Raw genomic sequence first — 16,648 nt, forward strand, 5'->3', positions numbered from 1 at the left:
TTTCATCCGCTGTCCTTTCTGCTGAGCTTAACTGAATAAGGCATGTGGCTGATGTAGACACTTTTACCCTTCATTTACCTGGAGAGAACTTTAGAAATCAGAATGGAACAAACATTCTAAAGGTTGTTTAGCAAGGAAAGAACAGCGAATCCTGAAGTGATCATTCTACATCCCTGCCAACCGAATTATTTTGTTAAGTTGAAACACTGAAATATGTAAATATGACTTAGAAATCGATCCTATTTTCATAATTCCAAAGATCTCGTGACCCTGCTGGGCTTCTAGGTGAGGCAGTTGTAATGGCTTTGTGCTTTTAACCTGCTGCTCGTTCAAGAATGGTGGTAATGAGCACAAATTAATAGTGAGCACTACTCCACAGGCCATGTTAGCAGGGTGGGTGGGTGCCAGCTCTGCTGTCTGTACTCCCACAAACAGCCTCGAGCATCGATTTGGTGCTTTTTGTTTCACTGTTCCATTTCATAACAATAAATGCTCCCTGGTGGCAGGGTCCTGGAAGTGAGGTGCTCCTGTCACTGCAGCACCTCGGTGAGCTGAAAGCCAAGGGGGTGATGTGTCAGACTCTCTGTTCCCTTCCTGTAAGGATTTTTTTTTTCAGTGATTTTCTATTTATAAACCATGGGTGTGTCTGGAGAGATAACTCCGTCCCTGTCGTTGGAAATCGTGTCTCTCAGGAGCTGCTTGCATCTCCCATTTAACACTGGACAGGGAAGTTGCATCCAACCCTTAACATTCCGGCCTGGTTCTTACTTGATATTAATGTTAATACCCACCGTATTAACAACGTTATTAATTATCACATTTTTCTAGCAGCTCCAGCCCCGGGGTGAGGCGGCGGCCGCGGGATTCGAACCCGCAGCTGGAGGACTCGAACGGGGAGCCCCCGGACTCGAACCCGCGGCCCCTTCGCTGCGGGGGGCGGAGCTTCCTCCAACGGCGGGCGGGGCCGGGCGGTGCCGGTGTGTCGGGGGCGGCCCGGGGTAACCGGGGGTAATGAAGGGCAGAGGAGGGCAGGGCGAGCCCCTGGGTTTAGGAATGGCCGCCCAAGGCGGGCGGGACAGCGGGAGAGCCTTGCCCGGGAGCGGGGGTCGCTCCCCGGGGGTGGTGCCTCAGGGCCCCCCCTCAGGCCTGCGCCCCCTGCCCGCCCGCTCCAAGGCCGCTTGTGCTCCCTCAGGGCCGGCGGGTGAGCGGCGGGGGAGCCTCCGTGCTGAACGTGACATCCTCGAAGCGTTCCCGCTTCCACGAATGCCTGGCAGAGCTCTGGCCCCCAGTCCCCTATGAGTTCATCGCCACAGCGTTCTGCTTCGCCCCAGGTAAAAGATGGAAGTGCCGTTAACAATCGGCTCTATTTTCGGTAGCAGGGTACTCATTGTGCTGCTGCCGGGTTGAGTCATGGACCACAGGTGGTGCCACCTTGTTCTGCAAAGGGCTTCAGTCAAGGGCCACAGGTGGTACCACGAACATAAGGAACTTCTTGGAATGGCCTCTATTTATAATATAAACATAGCTCGACTAAAAATAAACCCCTCGAGTTTATTATGAGAGAATTTGTCACTTCCTTGCGTTGAAATGCATTCCGTGTCTCACCTTTTGTAGGCATTTAGCCCTGATCACAAGAACAGCATCATTAGGAGGCAGAGACAGGAGCTGAAGCTTTTAATTGCAGAACTGAAAGATCGTGACAAGGAGCTCAATGACATGGTGGAAGTGCACGAGAGACACATTCAGGCCTGGGAAGATGATCGCCAAAAAATACTGACTTTAGCAGAACGATGCAGCTTATTAACTAGTGAGTGTTGTGATGTGAAGAATGACATCTTGGTCTGTTAAGTATGTTCAGGTGCTTCAACCCCTCAATAACAGTTTTGCATCATATGAAGAACCATTTCCTACCCTTCAGCCTTAAATTTTATTGTTTCTCTGAGGTCTGAACTTCCACACTGGTGCTGAAGTGATCTGATCTTGAAGGAGGTCTGATGGTCAGACTCTTTCTTGTCTGAATGTGTGAATTGCTTCTGTAAATTCTTTAAAAAATAATCTGATTCAATAAATGTGGGGAAAGATGAAAAATTTGCAACCTGCTGGTGTTACAGAGTCCTGTGCTGCTGCACAGCTCTGAACAAACACAAACCACCCAGCAAAACACCTGGTGGCTCTGAACAGTCTCAGTACAGAGCTCGCCACACAGTTCCTGTTCCATCTGACCTGGATAGCCAGGGAATCCTCCTTCAGAGTGTGCAACATAAGCATCCAGCTTTGAATTGTGTGATTTTAAAACACTGGGTGAAATTATTTCTGAGATTTAAGAAATTGCATGACAGCCTCTGAGCTCTTTTCTCACATATAACTTTGTCTCCTTCCTTTTCAGATGAGCTCAACGAGAGAAATGCGCTTATAAAATCACTGACCAAAAAGTTAAAGTTATTAGAATCCCAACATAATGACAGCAAGATAACACTTGAAAGCACACAACAGAAGTTTAAAGAGCTCACTCAACAAGTAACAGATTCATCTGTTCACTGCCAGGCTCTGGAGGTAGGGCTTGAGTGATGGTCTGGTTTTGTAGTCCCTGCATTTACAGATGCCTGTGATGAACTGTAACATTCCAAAACTGAGACACGCAGGGTATCAAGACCCTTGATCACAAGCAAGTTGAGGAACAATTTTTACTCCAGTCCTCTTTTCTCCAGTTTGCTCAGGATCCCACATTGCCACTCACAATGTTTAAAAATGTTGTGGACGCATTTACTGGGAAAAAATAATAACTTTGGATCACTGAAGTAATGGCTGGCACTTATTTCCGTTCACCAGGAGAAGAATCAGAGTCTCCACTGCTCAGTTTTGGAACTGTCTGCTAAAGCAGGCCAGCTGCAAGCCAGGGAACAGGAGCTGCTCTCTATGCTTCAGAGGAAGGTAACATCTGTAACATCTGTCAGCTCATGGGCACTAAATGTGGTCCAGCTGCAGTGCAGCTGTTGGCGACTCTGCCACGAGGCTTCTGGCCCTGGTGATCTCTCTCATTGTTAATTCTTAGGCTTATTTGGGAAGGGAGAAATGATCAGCAATAAACTGGTTTGTTTTCACAAACAAGCTTGTTTCTAAGATTTGATTTGGTGGTTTTTTTTCCTCAAAATCTCAAAAGGAAGTCTGTGGATCACTTTATTGCAGAAGGATGTACTGTTGTTATGTCCAAACCCATCTGTGATATTCAAAATAAGAATTCATGGTGTTTCCTATTTCAGGACAAAGCCTTGATTGAAACAACTGATCAGATTACTGAAGTTACATCTAAATTTAAAGCCCTGGAGAATGCACTGCGTGCAGCAAAGGAGGATGGTTTCACTCACAGCAGGGAGCACCAGGACCTCAAGGTGGTACTGAATGATGTCATGTGTCAAATAAACAAGATGAAAGGTAAATGTTTCTGCTGGGCACCTAATTTAGTGTAGGCCAGCACGATTCCTTTTCACTCTGGGAAATGCTACATTTTGTTTTGCAGCCATCCTCTCTGAAAAGATGAAAGAAAGCAGCAAGAACCAGGAAGAAATCAGTCACCTGAAACAAGAAAATGGCTGCTTGAGGAGTGAGCTGATACTGGCAGGTGAGGGTGGGCAGCTGCCCTTTCTTGCCTTGGCTTTCAACAGCTCAGAGACTTCTGGGCAGCAATTCACTGCTGTCTGTGGAGGAGGCAGCTTGTGACCTGCCTTCCTTGCAGTTCAATAAAAGTATATCCCCTGAGTGCCATTCTTCTATGGAAGCAATATCTGGGGCTTCTGCAGGGACACTTTATAAAGTCTTGTGAAAGCACAAAGTTCACCAAAGTGATTACACAGGGAGGAGTGAGTGGCTCAGGGGACTCTCTCCTGAAAATGTTGAGACTTTCTCTTCTCTGTTGCTTTCTTTAGGTGAAGGGTTTGGTTTAGGCTGGTTTAATATACAGGCCTTGGTAAACTGCATCTTGCTCTCCATAATACCTTTGGTTTTGGGTGGAAGAACATCTGGTGCTGCAGTGGATAGGAAAGGTCTCTGCAATATTCTTGGGGATAACCACAGAGACCTTCAAAGATTAGGTGGCCAAAGGTGTCCTCTGCTGTCAGATCATTTCCTTGCCTATCATTTTTAGTCTGCTGTTGGACCTTTGTCAGATATTGATGCCATGTCTTATTATTTTAAAACCAATAAAATTGGGAATTGTTTTGCTGCACTTCTATGTGCATGAATTAAAATTAATTAACTGAATTTCCTTTATGCTTTCCTCTTTTTTTTTCCCCTTTTCCCTTTCCCTTTTCCTTTCTAAAAACATGAACTAAATCAGTCAGTGAAGCACAGTATTGCTGCTCGTAACATGAAACCAGGTGCTGAGGAAAAGTCCAAGGAAAATATTTGAATTTTTGTTTTCTTGTGGGTTTTGTGCTCTTTTTATCTGGAGGAGAAGCAGGTCCCATTGATCTTAAGAAAATGCTTTTGTTTTGTTTCAGTACCACCTCCTACTGCTACAGACACAGCATTAGCAATGCACTTGCTTTGTGTCTGTTCACCTGAAGTAATAAAAATAATTATTATCTTTTGAAACAGTGGAAGAAGCCCAGAGAAAGGATCAACTTTTTCAGTTTGCCAAGTCGAAGCAAGTGCGGATTGAAAAAGAATTGTCCAGTTTGCGACAGGTACAGCCCTGCTTGTGTTCCTGCTCCGAGCTCAGGGGAGCGTTTTCAGGAACATCAGACCTGTGTGGAACAGTGTCAGATAGTGTTGATTAAGGAACAAAAATCCGTTTGTGCCTTGCTGGGATCCCTGTAGAATGTTGCTTGATTTCATTTGGGGTTAAGCTGAAAAGCCCACGGTGCTTCCAGGCTTGGGAAGTCACGTGGAGGGCAGCAGGATTGGGATCACACACCTGCCCAAGGTGAACTCAGCACAGTAAGGGACACAGTGTCCTGGCAGGTCTGTTTTTCACAACCCAAACCCCGTGTGTTCTCCTGCTCTCAGCTGAGGTTCTCAAAGTATGTTCCATTTTTAAATTGCAAATAATTGATGGGTAGTTACCTTTTCCATTGGCTTCACAAAAAATCCCCTGCAGTGAAAGCCAAATCCCATGTCCTGTGATTCTGTAGCTGTGAACATCGTAATAACAGCATGTATTAAATATCAGGTAACAGTAATGATATTATATTTATTGTTCAGTGGTTCCATCTTCAAAGAATATTCTAATCTTCTAATAGAAATCCTGTTTACTGCTGCAAAACATTAATTTCCTAAATATATGCAGAGTTGTCCTCTTAGATTTGGAAGTCTTTGTCAATAATTTGACTACAGGAATTGGTTTATAAAAACATTTTGAGGATGTTTTTGGAAGACAAGCACTGTGGTACTGCCTGATGACGTTCCTGCCCCCAGACATTCACCCGTGCCCCTCACTGCCTCTGACAGGTCTGTGTAAAACAGCAGCGGGACTTGCACTTCCTCTATGTCAACTTTGATAGCTCTCAGGACTCCAGGCAAAAACATGAAAATACATCGAGTGGAAAGAGGTAAAGACATTTTAAAATGTTTTTTTCTTAAATAGTTTGTCCTCAAAGAGAGACTTCACTGTTCAGCCCCAGCTAACATCCTAAGAGGGGTGTGTGCTGGGTCAGGATGGCTGTGCTGGACTCGACCACAAACATCCAGTGAAGCTGCCCAGTACCTTGTGTTTTATTTGGTCAGGAGAGACCATGAACATCACTCACAGAGCAAGTCTTGTAAGGGGCCAGACAGCTCATGATTTTTTTTAGAAAGTGAAGTAGTCTGGTGGTAGGGTGTTAACCTGGCTCCCTACTGCTTGTATTTAAAAAGCAAAGTTTATTTTAGGAAGTAAACTTAGAGAATTGGTGCACACCCTGGAGGTTCAGACAGAATCACCATACTGTGATTAAAACATGAGGGAACTCTCCGACTGATTTTGAAAAAGTAACAGCCAAATCTGGGCAGATTTTCTGTGGGGTTTTGGCAGGATACAGCTGCCTGGTGGTGTGTGAGCTGCTGCAGAACCGTGGCAGAGCCTGTGTTCTGTAGAGCTTTAGGAGTGCACTTGGGGATGCTCTTTACCTGCAGTGTTTCTGACTTGTTTTTGTCGTGCCGTTGTAGCTCAGGGGCCGCATTCTCTGCCTCTGAAAGCCCCAGCAAGACAGACAAGGGTAGGACTGAGGGCAGCCACAGGATGTGCGAGGAGTGTGGAACTGCACCAGTTCCAGCAAGTAGGGTAAAACCCACCCCTGAGATGTGTGAAGTAGATAATAGACAGTTACTGAATGCTTCAGACTTGGAGGAAACTGCCTCAGCGTTGTTAAACCCGTGTCAAAAAGCTGTGAAAGGCTTGGCCCTGCCTGTGGAAGAAGGAGAAAAGCAGGATGTTGCATCAAGCTTTGATGAGCTAGACAGTGAAAAATTTCATGAGGTAAACAACACATGGCCATTGAGAAACAGGGAAATTGGAGAGAATGAAGTGAAAAGCAGAAATCAAAAAACCTTTGAGGTGTCTTTGCCTTCGTATGATCGTTGGCTTAAAATCAAATCTCGTGTAGATTTGCAAAGCACTTTAATCCAGAGCAGCACCGCGTCTGACAAAACTGATAATGGAAACAAAACCTGGGAAGAGAGATCTGACACTGAGTCTGGCCAAAAAAGCAGAGAGACTCCTGCCACTTGCAAGTCTGACTCTGATTCCAGTATTAATAACTTCATTGTAAATAAAGATAAACGGTGGAAGCCCCTCTCAGATCTGGAATGGCTGGAGATTTTCAAACCCAAAAAGAGAGATGGAAATACGCAACGTGGAAGAGATTACAGCTGTTTGGAGACTGCACAAGAGATGAAATGTACCTGCTCAGAAAGGTTATGAGTTTGTTGCCTTTAAGAAATAAGTATAAGCTAGACTGTGTAGAAACTTAGGTGTATAAGCTCTCAGTATTAGCTCAAGCTATGTTTAGAGTAACTGCTGTTTTAAATTTAGTTTTTCAACCTGAAAAGTAACAAATTTAAAATAAAAATAGCTCTTAAAGTATCATGATTCTATTCTTATGCATTTATTTCCTCTCTTATCCCCATGAGCTGTGTGGGCAGGAGAAGCTGCAATACCATATAACTTAGCCAAATAAACTAATTGAGAAAATCTTAAGATTTTCTGAAATCCCAGGTGTTGCTCGTAACTCTGATGGGTGAAATATGTTCTGACCAGAGCTGGACATGTACAGTGATGTTTCTGTGAGGCAAGAAACAGATGCAGGTTTTGTGTGATGCTTTAGTGACTGTGTTACTTCTATTGAGAAATCACATCTTGGCTGGGCAAGAATGTAGGACACAGCTCTGAGCACAGGCTGCTGCCTCTGTCAGGGCAAGAAATGAGATGGCAAGATTTAAAGGACAGCAATCTGTCCACTCTCCAGCTCGTGGGACTCTATCCTTCTGTTTGTGCTGTGGGAGGAGAAGGACATGTGGTTGGGGACGAGCAGGATGAGGTTTCTAATGCTGAGAAGTGTCAGAAGAAGACCCAGTTGCCTCAGTGATGTTGGAATGTCTGCGAGATAAAAAACCTGCTCTGCATTTACAGAAGTGGCTTTGTGCCTGCATAAGCAAAGGCATTCAGAGCTGGGACTTGCTGTGGAAATGTTCTGTTGGTTCCTCTGTTTCTGTTCAAAAAATTGATTTACCCAGCTCTATTTTAGAAGGATTTCTGAAGTTTCACAGCGATTTCATAGCTGCTTTTTAGCCAGAGGAGAGGAGCCTTCCAGCTGGTGGTTTGACAAGCACAGTAAATGAACAGCTGTTTAAACCTGCTCACAGTGTTTGCCAGCAAGCCTGCCCAGCATCCAAACAGATTAATGGTATGGAATGGAAAGATCTGATGTATGGATGCTTTCATTCTGTGTGGCTTTTGAAACAGAAATATTGCAGGAATTGTTGCTGCAGGGAGACAGACCTGTTCAGAAACAAGGTGAATGGGCAGCCACTGAAAGAGAATGCTGGCCTGGCACATTCCCATGTGCCTTAGCTGAGCTTCACACTCCATGTGGGCACTCTCTAGTTTCCACTGCCTATAAATCATTGGGAAGACTCCACTCCCCTTCTGTCTACCCTGACCTTTCTTATCAGCTCCTCCAGCAGCACTAATGACACACTGCCATCCCTCCAAATCCCTTTGGAGGCTGCATCGTGAAAGCTGCTTTCACTTTTTGTCTTGCCCTATTTGTCTTGTCCTTGAGTGAATTTTAAGGGGAAAGGAACAAACTCAACCTGGGCAGTGCAGCTAGAAGATATCCTCCAGTTAGGGGGGAGCTGTGCTACCCGTTTGGGATTTGCTGCTGAGCTCTCCAGTTTTCTTGATGCCCACATTTGGTCCTGGGGCCCTGCTAATTGGAGATGGATTGACTCAGTGCAAATCCCTGACTGTCTGCTCTCCAGCCTCCGCTGACTCGGATTTGGCAGGCGATAAATCCTCACCCGTACATGGGAGGAAGGCAGGAGCATTGCTTCTGTGAAGGGATTAATGGCACAGACCAGCACAACATTCCTCCTGGGTCTTGGATCTGGATCCTCCAGTTTTCCATTGCTGCTTTCAGAGTGCTGATGATGTAGTCTGTGTTTAGGGAAGGGTGCTGGCACCTCCCTGTCATCCCAGCAAATATTTTTGCCATGAGTTCCTGAGTTCTGGAACAGCCAACAAGGAGGCTGTTAACAGTCAAATGCCTTCCCCAATGGCAGAGGGGATTGTGAAATCCCAGGGTGCAGGAATCATTTCTGTGTGCTCTGACTTGGTGACTTCATTTATGATGGGCCAACATTTGCTGCCTTTGGATTTTTATCTCAATTCTCATTTTACAGATGGAGCATCAGCAGGTATTTGTTGATTCTGCTTGGGCTGGACTAAGCCACCCATTCCTGAGCCATTTCCCTGCCTCAAAATCAAACCTGTGTCCCCTTTCCTTTTCCAGGACAGGCCCTGCTCATCTCATCTCCTCACATCTCTGTTCTAGGCTGCTTGTTCCCTCGCATCGCCACAGAACCTTTCCTTGTCAGAAACACAGCCATGAGCTTTTTTCTCTTAAAAGAGAGCTTGTTTTATCCCAGTATTTTATGGGAGAAGTGAAATGGGACACAGCAGACACTCCTGAGCTGGCAACTCTCATGAGGGCTTTTTCCTAGATTGAATGTCAGTTAAAAATGCACCTATTTTTAACAGTCTTGCCAGCTATGGAATGCATTGTTACACCAAAATAAGTATCTGAAGAATATCTGCTGAAATGTCATCAGTTCAAAGAGAATATTTGCTTTAAAATACACATCTTTTTTCATTCTTTGCCAGTCCAGGCAGGGCTAGCACTCTGCTTCTGTTGTGTTCAGAAGCTGATTAATGTGGTTTGCTCCTATATTTAAAAATAAATAAACCCAAGCCTCTTTGGGAAAGCTCTCCTGTGATCTCTGAGGTGAGATGATGACTGTAAAACACTGTGAAATTCCCTTGAAAGGTACACCTACAAATATTAATTTGCCTGATGGTTGATTAGAACCAAAAAGGATTTGGGTGTGAGAGGGGAGTGAGTAGCAGGGTATTGGGAAGAACAAAGTTTTGCCTTTTGTGTGCTCTGTGCAAGGTTAGAGACACACTCAAACACGTGGTCATGGAGCTGGTTGAGACTGGTTGAAAGTCAAACCCTCGTCCTCAGAGGATGAAACTGATCTAGGGAAGCTGTTAAATGTGGGAATGCTCTGAGGAACAGGGTAATCTCCCAAGCTTCTTGGTTTCCCTGGCTCAGGGCCCACAGTTATTTATGTTGTGCCACGATTTCCCCTTGAATGTTTAAAAAGGATGGTGATGCTGTTTCTGCCAATGTCTTAATTTTTTTTTAACAGTGAAGAAAACATGGATCTGAATTCCCTCCGCTTGGCTTCTCCTTTCTTGGCATCCTCTGAGAAGAGCAGCACGACTCAAAGTTCTGGAAAATTCTCTGATGAAGATTCCCCTCTGGACATCAATGACCTGGCAGTGACTAAACCAACAAAGAGATACTTCATGAACACAGTCAGTGTCTTATTGCACAATGTCCTTGACTGATTTGAGGGGAATTATGGGGAATTATGACTGATGGTAGGAATGCAAATGTCTCCAGGCATGGGGACTCAAATGATGAGACAGCAGGCTTATGGCAAAGGTGATAACTTTTTTTTTTTTTAATGTTTTTTTAAAAAATGAAGAAAGTTTTGGAATGAAAAGCTTGAAAATGGATGCTGGCTAATTGGTAATTCCACTGAATATCTGGGTACATATGGATGTAGTTATCAGAAGCTATTGGACATGGTTTCTTTCCTGTTCTGCTTGGTATTTTTTTCTTTCTCATGTCTTTATTCTCCCCTTTATCCCTGAAGTACCTCTCTTGTGAGTGCTTAATATGTGGAAATCTGTTTAAAATGGCACTAGGAGAGAGCTCTGTGTTTATCAGAAACACCAGCAGTTAGACACAGTCTGTTACTTTGCAGTATTTTGAGCAGAAGCATTTCAAAATCAAAATACTGGTTCTTGTGTGTTATAATTCTTTGAAATCCTCCAAAAAAAAGATCCTTCCCTAACTCTGGCTCCCTCTCTGTGTCCTGCAGGACACCAGTTCCCTGTTCTGGAAGCTGGAGCGCTCGTTGGCCCAGTCCCGACAGATGCTGACTGATCTGGAGCTCAGCCTTCTCCACACAAGCATTCCCAACACCAAAACCATGAATAAGGTACAGATTGCTCTCCCAGGACGAGGTTGAGGTCTCAGGGATGCTGATTGGGAACATCCTTTCCCTTATGCTTGGCTTGTACTGCATTAGCAAAGCATGAGGAGGATATTGGTTATGAAGAGACAATTCCTGCATGCCTTAGTGCCTGAATTTTTTATAGGATTCTGTTTGGCTGCTCAAGGTCATGACAGGATTTGACTCCTGCATGTGTCTGAACAGATGGAAGGCAGAAGTCATTTTGGGGCAAGCTGTAGGAGGTCTAGAAAAAAAGTGAACACTGGTTCTTTCTGCCTTGAAGCAAATGAGATGATTTCTCAGGCTCAGCACACACTCACTGCTCTGCTGTCCCAGCGACTCGCAGTCAGAACTGGTTTATTATAATATTAATGGAAAGGAGGGCACTATAGGGAATATATAGGATACTTTGGGTGTGAATTTAAACCAGAAGCTGAGCTTAAAGAAAGGCAGAGTTCTTGTGGGTTAGTAGTTTTCACTCCTTCATTGCAGGGTCAGAGAATATATTTAGTGGTCAAAGAAAAGAACCTGTATGTAGCTGTCATAGCAGTTTATTTTATGAGCACAAGTGCTGATAAAGTTCCTGTTGAGTATTTGGGCAGCAGAAGTAATCAGAGAAAGGCTCACTTGTTTGGTGGGTAAATATCCATAAGAATTTCTACCTTGTTTGACAAGGACATTGTACCTTTTGTCCCTAGCAATGAGCACACTCGTGCTGGGGTATATCCCAAAGGGAGGATTTAGGCTCCTGGTTTCAGAGCAGTGCTGAACCCTCATCTTCATCCTCACACGTTTCACCTCCCTCTCAAAAGTTGCACTCCTTTTAGCCTTAGATGAACCTGGCCAGCAAACGTTGCTGTAAGGAGCAGACAAAGCCATTTTTATAACATTCAGAACCATAAACCCTTCGCTGTGCTGGGCCTGACTGTAAAGCTTGTGTGCCAGCGTTTGCATAAACTGAAAGGATATTTTGTTCAGAAGTTCCTCTGCAGGATTTCATTCAGTGGCAAAGACAGCAGCAGTTTAGTCTTTTGCAAAGACTCCTGAGTAGGAGGATTCCTGAAAAGCTCCCTGCACACAGTGCTTGCTTGTGGCTCTTGCCCAGCCCCATCAGCTGTCTGGCTCCTGCTCACTGCTTGGCACGTCACAGCTCAGCTCCTCTGTCTGCCCATGACTCTGCTTTAGGATCTGATGCTGCATTTTTGAGCTTGGAAATTGGCTTCTCCCTCAGCTTTAGTGGATAGAAAATGAAGCAAACTCGTGTGTAGTGGCGGGAGCAGATCCTGAGCCACATCTGTGGAACTTTGATCTACTTTCAGAGCAGTTCTGGGCAAAAACTCGTCAAGCGTGTTTGAGTTAATCTATGCAGGCCAGCTAACCTGTGCTTAAAACCAGGCTTACCTGGGGCTGTTTTAAACTGAGCTTTAGAATGGAATAAATATGAGATACAGCCTTTGGAATTTAATCGGGGGAAGTGCTACATGTTGGGTTCTGTGCCCTGCTGGGATGGGGAGGAGAAGGGGGAATCAAGAACTGTACCCCTGCTGCTCAGCAGCTTGAACCTGGCAGCTCTGAAATTTTATTCTCCGAGTTCTTTGATTTCCATGTAGTGTTTTTACATTACAATAGAAACAATACAACTTGCAGGAACTCTTCACAGAAGCCAGTTACCTGCTGCAGAAGAAAGAGATGCTAAGCTTCCTTTTTTTTTTTTGTGATGTTCCCTGAGCATGAAGGTGTTTTCAGCTTGATCTTTTTTTGTTTGCTTCCCTCTTTATAAATGCATCTAAAATAATATAAATGCAATATTAATATTATGGATTTTTGAGATGGGCCTGGCACAGGATTCTAAGTGCATTTCCAATAAAACTCTTGTGAGTACTGTAACAGCAAACAGATATTAAGTCAGCAAGTAGTTCCTTTAGTCAAATAATTAAATTTTTCTGAAGTGTGTTCCTCGTCCTCGGGGCAGTCAGATCTCACAGCTTCATTCCCCAGTACCTGCACTCTCCTTATTGTGGTTAAAACCCTTCTGTGTGTTACAGATAACAGGATCAAGGATGTGAACATTGTTGAGTGAGAGATTGGGAAGTTTTTTCCAGTGCCAAGGCCAAGGGCTGTTTTAGGATACTGTTCCTGGGCTCAGAGCCCCAAAAGTAGAATGTATTGAATAGAGCTGTTTCAGAATATCCAAAGCAGCCTTGCCCACAGCAGATTAGTTTTTTTTCTTTTTGAATCAGGAAATTTCTCACTCTCTGATTATTTGTTCTCCTATTGTGGACTGGATGCTTGCAGTAGGCACCACCTTGTCTGGTTCTGAGGACAAAAGAGTAACCAGATACGGTTAAAATCCTGAACACCACATGAAACTGAATAAGAGCCAGCAACAATGAGGAGAGAAACTGGCAAAAAAAAAAAAATCTCCCAGTGCTGACACAGCCCAAGCTCGTGCCTGCAAAGGGAGGTTACCCCACAGCCAGCTGGGCTGTGACACTGTGTGACACCAGTTGTGGATCAGCCTCCATCCCGTGGGGAGCTGCTGCTCAGTTCTCTCTGGGATATTTCAGCTGCAGTCCCTGAGCTGGTGGTGCCCTGGGGACTCGGGCTGGGTTGGTGTTCTGCTGGGTCTGCATGTCTCAGTCTGGAGACACTGAGACTCCTCTGAGAGCCGTGGGGTCTGCAGAGAGCAGCTGATGGGGCACTTGGGGGAGATGGGTGCTGAGTAGCTGGAATGCCAGACCTTCCTCTGCTGTAATGCTCCTGTGCACAGAGAGAGCTCTTCTTTTCCTGAAAAGAGCCCTGAGGTAAAAGCAGCCAGAGGTTTTATAGGTTGAAGCCAGCACTGTGACTTGCATCCTGAAACCACTGATGTTACAAAGCTTCAGGAGCAAATCCCCAAAAGTGCTGAGCCCCGTGCTGAGGCAGCAGAGTGGGGAGAGCACGCTGAGCCTACAGAAATAATCACATTTGCCTCAAGTGAGAAAGAGCTGGTGGAACAAACACATCACAATCCACTGTAGATCCATGACAAGAATGAGTGGCTCTCCAAGTCACTGGCTAATGCATAATTCTCATTTTCTTCCTGTGTTAAAAGGCACTGAATCACTGTGATCAGTTAGATCTGAAGCAGAGCAGGTCCAGAAATAAAAAGACATTGGTGCAGTTTCATATGCAGAAGTGATTGAATTGATTTTGGTTGTGTTTGTTTGGCTTTAAATTGCTTTGAAACTCATTTGAGGGCAGGTGCACTGACAAACATTAGGGCAATTTCCTCCCTAGCTGCCAATGATTTAGCCATTCTCATCAGTCAGTTGTTTTGCCTCTAGAGAGAGGTTGGGTGGGGGGGGAGTTGAAGAACTCAGGAGGAAAGCAGTGAGGAAAAGGCTATTTTCAGTTCTGGACACAGCAACATGTGCCAGTGCTCATAAATGGTGACTCAGTGGCTGGCCTGGGGCACAAAGATCACTCCTTTCCTGAAAGCCAGCTGGAAAGGTTTTATTTCCCAACATCCCAGTGGTGGCCCTGAGACTGTTGCCTTTCTGTGAAGTGCTCTGTTTACCTTTTCCTCTCTATATTTTACTCCTTGTTCTTACTCTGTTTGTAGTGTGAAAATTCGTGTAGTAAATTTACATAAGTGTGGTTGCTTCAGATATTTCAGAGGAAATGCTCCTGCTTTTTAATAAAAATCTTTTCCATTTTCTGCAGAGGAAGAAGTTGTTTCCAACACAGAGGTAATTCTGAGGACTGAAGATCATTGACCCAGCAGCTACAATGGAAAGTTACCTCATTTTTTTTCCCGTGGTCCTCCTGAGTGTTTGAAAGACTCACAAGTGGCAAGAAGATGTGACTCTGCAGGAATGTATTTTATCTTGAAATAAAACACAGAATTACGCCAAGATTAACAAAGCTATTTTTGTAGCTGAGAGCTCAGGTTAAACACTAGCTTGTTTTTTAAGAGTCTGAAGTGTGTAATTGTTACAACATAGGAACTATTTTTCTTTTTCTTGTTTTTTTTTATGGTGGCTCAGAAATATTTATAGAGTATGACACAGCCAAGCATTCTCCTTTTTTTTTTTTTTTTTAGCACATTGTTTTTGCTCTGGATTTCTTGCCTTGTAGAGAGAGATGAATAATGTTTATAGGAAGTTCCCAATTAGTGTTGTAAGCAGGAACTGCCTCCAATGTTGCTGAAATGGGAGAGCTGTCACCCACAAGATGGGAAGAACAACTTTCCACACTCAGGAGCTGGTTCTTCCAACGAAGGTTTATAGGATCAGGTGTGTATGGCCTCTGTTTGCACTGTGGAGGTAGCCAAGTATGATGTGACCCTTTTTTTAGCATTTAAACTGGATTCATGTTTGCTGATTGGGCAAGATGTGCTGTTATCACAACTTGAACTTACTTTTTAACGAAGAGATCAAGTAAGCTGATAAAGGTGATACTTTGCTGTGTCTCTCTTGCCCATTTAATACATTTAGCACTTGCTCTCTGGCATTTCTCAGCACAGACACGAGTGGGCTGCCCAGTCCTGTGTAGGCTGGGAGCACTTTGGGACACCAGTGCCCCTCCCACAGCCCTGTGCCAGCGTTTTTCCTGCTGGGGGGGAGCCAAGGGTGGGAGTTTCTGCCCCATCCACTGTATTGCAGAGAAACACAACACTCTGTGGATTCCCCTTGTTAACTCTTTCATTTTCTGCTTTCTCTTTAATTACTCCAGTGACAGCCTTTCCTGCAGGTATTAATGGCCCCAGAATTAGGTGGCCAGTTCTGATGAGAGCTGCTGTTCTCCAGACTCTCTCCCTGCCTACTCTCCAGCATTACCCACAGAGGGAAGCTCAGCTGCCCCAGCTCTTTCCAGGTTTCCTCAAGCCTTTACAGTGCATTTATTCCTCTACCTGCACAGAACCTTCCCAGGCTCCATCCTCAGGATCTCCTGCTCTGGTATGACAAGAATTCCCCCTAAAAAGCCAATGATGACAATGCCATGATGCTCACCCTGAAGCTGTCCAGCAGCTACTCAGAGAAATTGGTGCAACTTCCAAGCAGCAGCTGCGTTTAAATGGTTTTGAGGTTATTGGATGAACTGACTGAGTTTAAACCCCTGGAGAGTTTAAAATGATGACTTTAAAATCAATATAGAAAACTGAGCTCAAGTGAGGCATCGAGGATCTGCAGAGCCTTAGGATTTTGTGTTGGGGCTGCCCTGGATTTGTGGAATGGGAAGAAGGGAAATAACTGGGTTAATTTATTCAGCACTAAGTGACTTAAAACCCAACTGCATTATTGACCACACTCTGGTACTCGAATGGAAACGTTTCAAACTCGGTGCCTTAATTCTGGAAGCAGCTCAAATACTCCAGGGAGCCCTTTGCTATTGTATCCTTGGTTTGAATTATTATTTAAAGACAACAAAGCTTCTGTTCAGCCACGGCCTTTCCGCAGGGTGGATGCGAGCTCCGGTCATTGACTTCGGTAACGGGAATTGGTGTTGGAGCCCAGACCGAGCTGCGTGTGTGTGCAGGTGCGGTGGGAGAGGGGTGAACATGGGCGCTGAGATGGGACGGTCGTGCTGGAGGTGACCGCCGTTCCTGGTGTTTCCTGAGCTGGGGAATCACCTCGGTGCCTGCTGACCCGCGGGGGCCGCTAAGGGACGGTTCCCCTCTCCGTGTCCCCTCTCCGTGTCCCCTCTCCGTGTCCGTGTCCCTCGCTCGGTGTCCCGTGTCCGTGTCCCTCGCTCGGTGTCCCCTCCCCGTGTCCGTGTCCCCGTGTCCCCTCCCGGTGTCCCCCCGGCGCTGCCCGGTCCCACCTGCCCGCGGGGGGAGCGGCGCTGCAGTTCCGGGCGCGGCCGCCAGGGGCGCGGAGGCGCACGG

General features: G+C 45.3%; 1 protein-coding gene across 6 annotated transcripts; it reads left to right on the plus strand.

Moving 5' to 3' along the window:
• Positions 1 to 9: 9 nt before the first annotated feature.
• Positions 10 to 16,456, plus strand: CCDC62 (coiled-coil domain containing 62). 6 transcript variants are annotated; one of them, XR_005258786.1, is made up of 12 exons: positions 1,015 to 1,331; positions 1,615 to 1,807; positions 2,387 to 2,553; positions 2,830 to 2,931; positions 3,261 to 3,432; positions 3,518 to 3,619; positions 4,594 to 4,682; positions 5,446 to 5,546; positions 9,904 to 10,072; positions 10,645 to 10,764; positions 14,485 to 15,056; positions 15,496 to 16,456. XR_005258786.1 is itself a non-coding variant. In XM_038152799.1 (12 exons), exons 1-12 carry the CDS (start codon positions 1,296 to 1,298, stop codon positions 12,495 to 12,497), a joined length of 2,106 nt encoding a protein of 701 aa, XP_038008727.1. In that variant the 5' UTR covers positions 1,015 to 1,295. The 6 variants fall into 6 exon arrangements, 5 of the variants coding, with proteins under 5 accessions (XP_038008725.1, XP_038008724.1, XP_038008723.1 ...); XM_038152799.1 differs by lacking the exons at positions 14,485 to 15,056; positions 15,496 to 16,456 and adding exons at positions 6,142 to 6,888; positions 12,390 to 12,497; XM_038152798.1 differs by having other exon boundaries at positions 14,485 to 16,456.
• The last annotated feature ends 192 nt before the right edge of the window (positions 16,457 to 16,648 follow it).

This window comes from Motacilla alba, chromosome 15 (genome assembly GCF_015832195.1).
Source record: "Motacilla alba alba isolate MOTALB_02 chromosome 15, Motacilla_alba_V1.0_pri, whole genome shotgun sequence".
Lineage (NCBI taxonomy): Eukaryota > Metazoa > Chordata > Aves > Passeriformes > Motacillidae > Motacilla > Motacilla alba.

What these genes read in the sequence shown, in the direction of transcription:
- CCDC62 (XM_038152799.1), top strand. Translation starts at nt 1,296, where the DNA reads ATGAGTTCATCGCCACAGCGTTCTGCTTCGCCCCAG. An exon ending in TCTCTATGCTTCAGAGGAAG is followed by an intron (nt 2,932 to 3,260) that starts GTAACATCTGTA and finishes TTCCTATTTCAG; the next exon opens with GACAAAGCCTTGATTGAAAC. An exon ending in TCAAATAAACAAGATGAAAG is followed by an intron (nt 3,433 to 3,517) that starts GTAAATGTTTCT and finishes TTTGTTTTGCAG; the next exon opens with CCATCCTCTCTGAAAAGATG.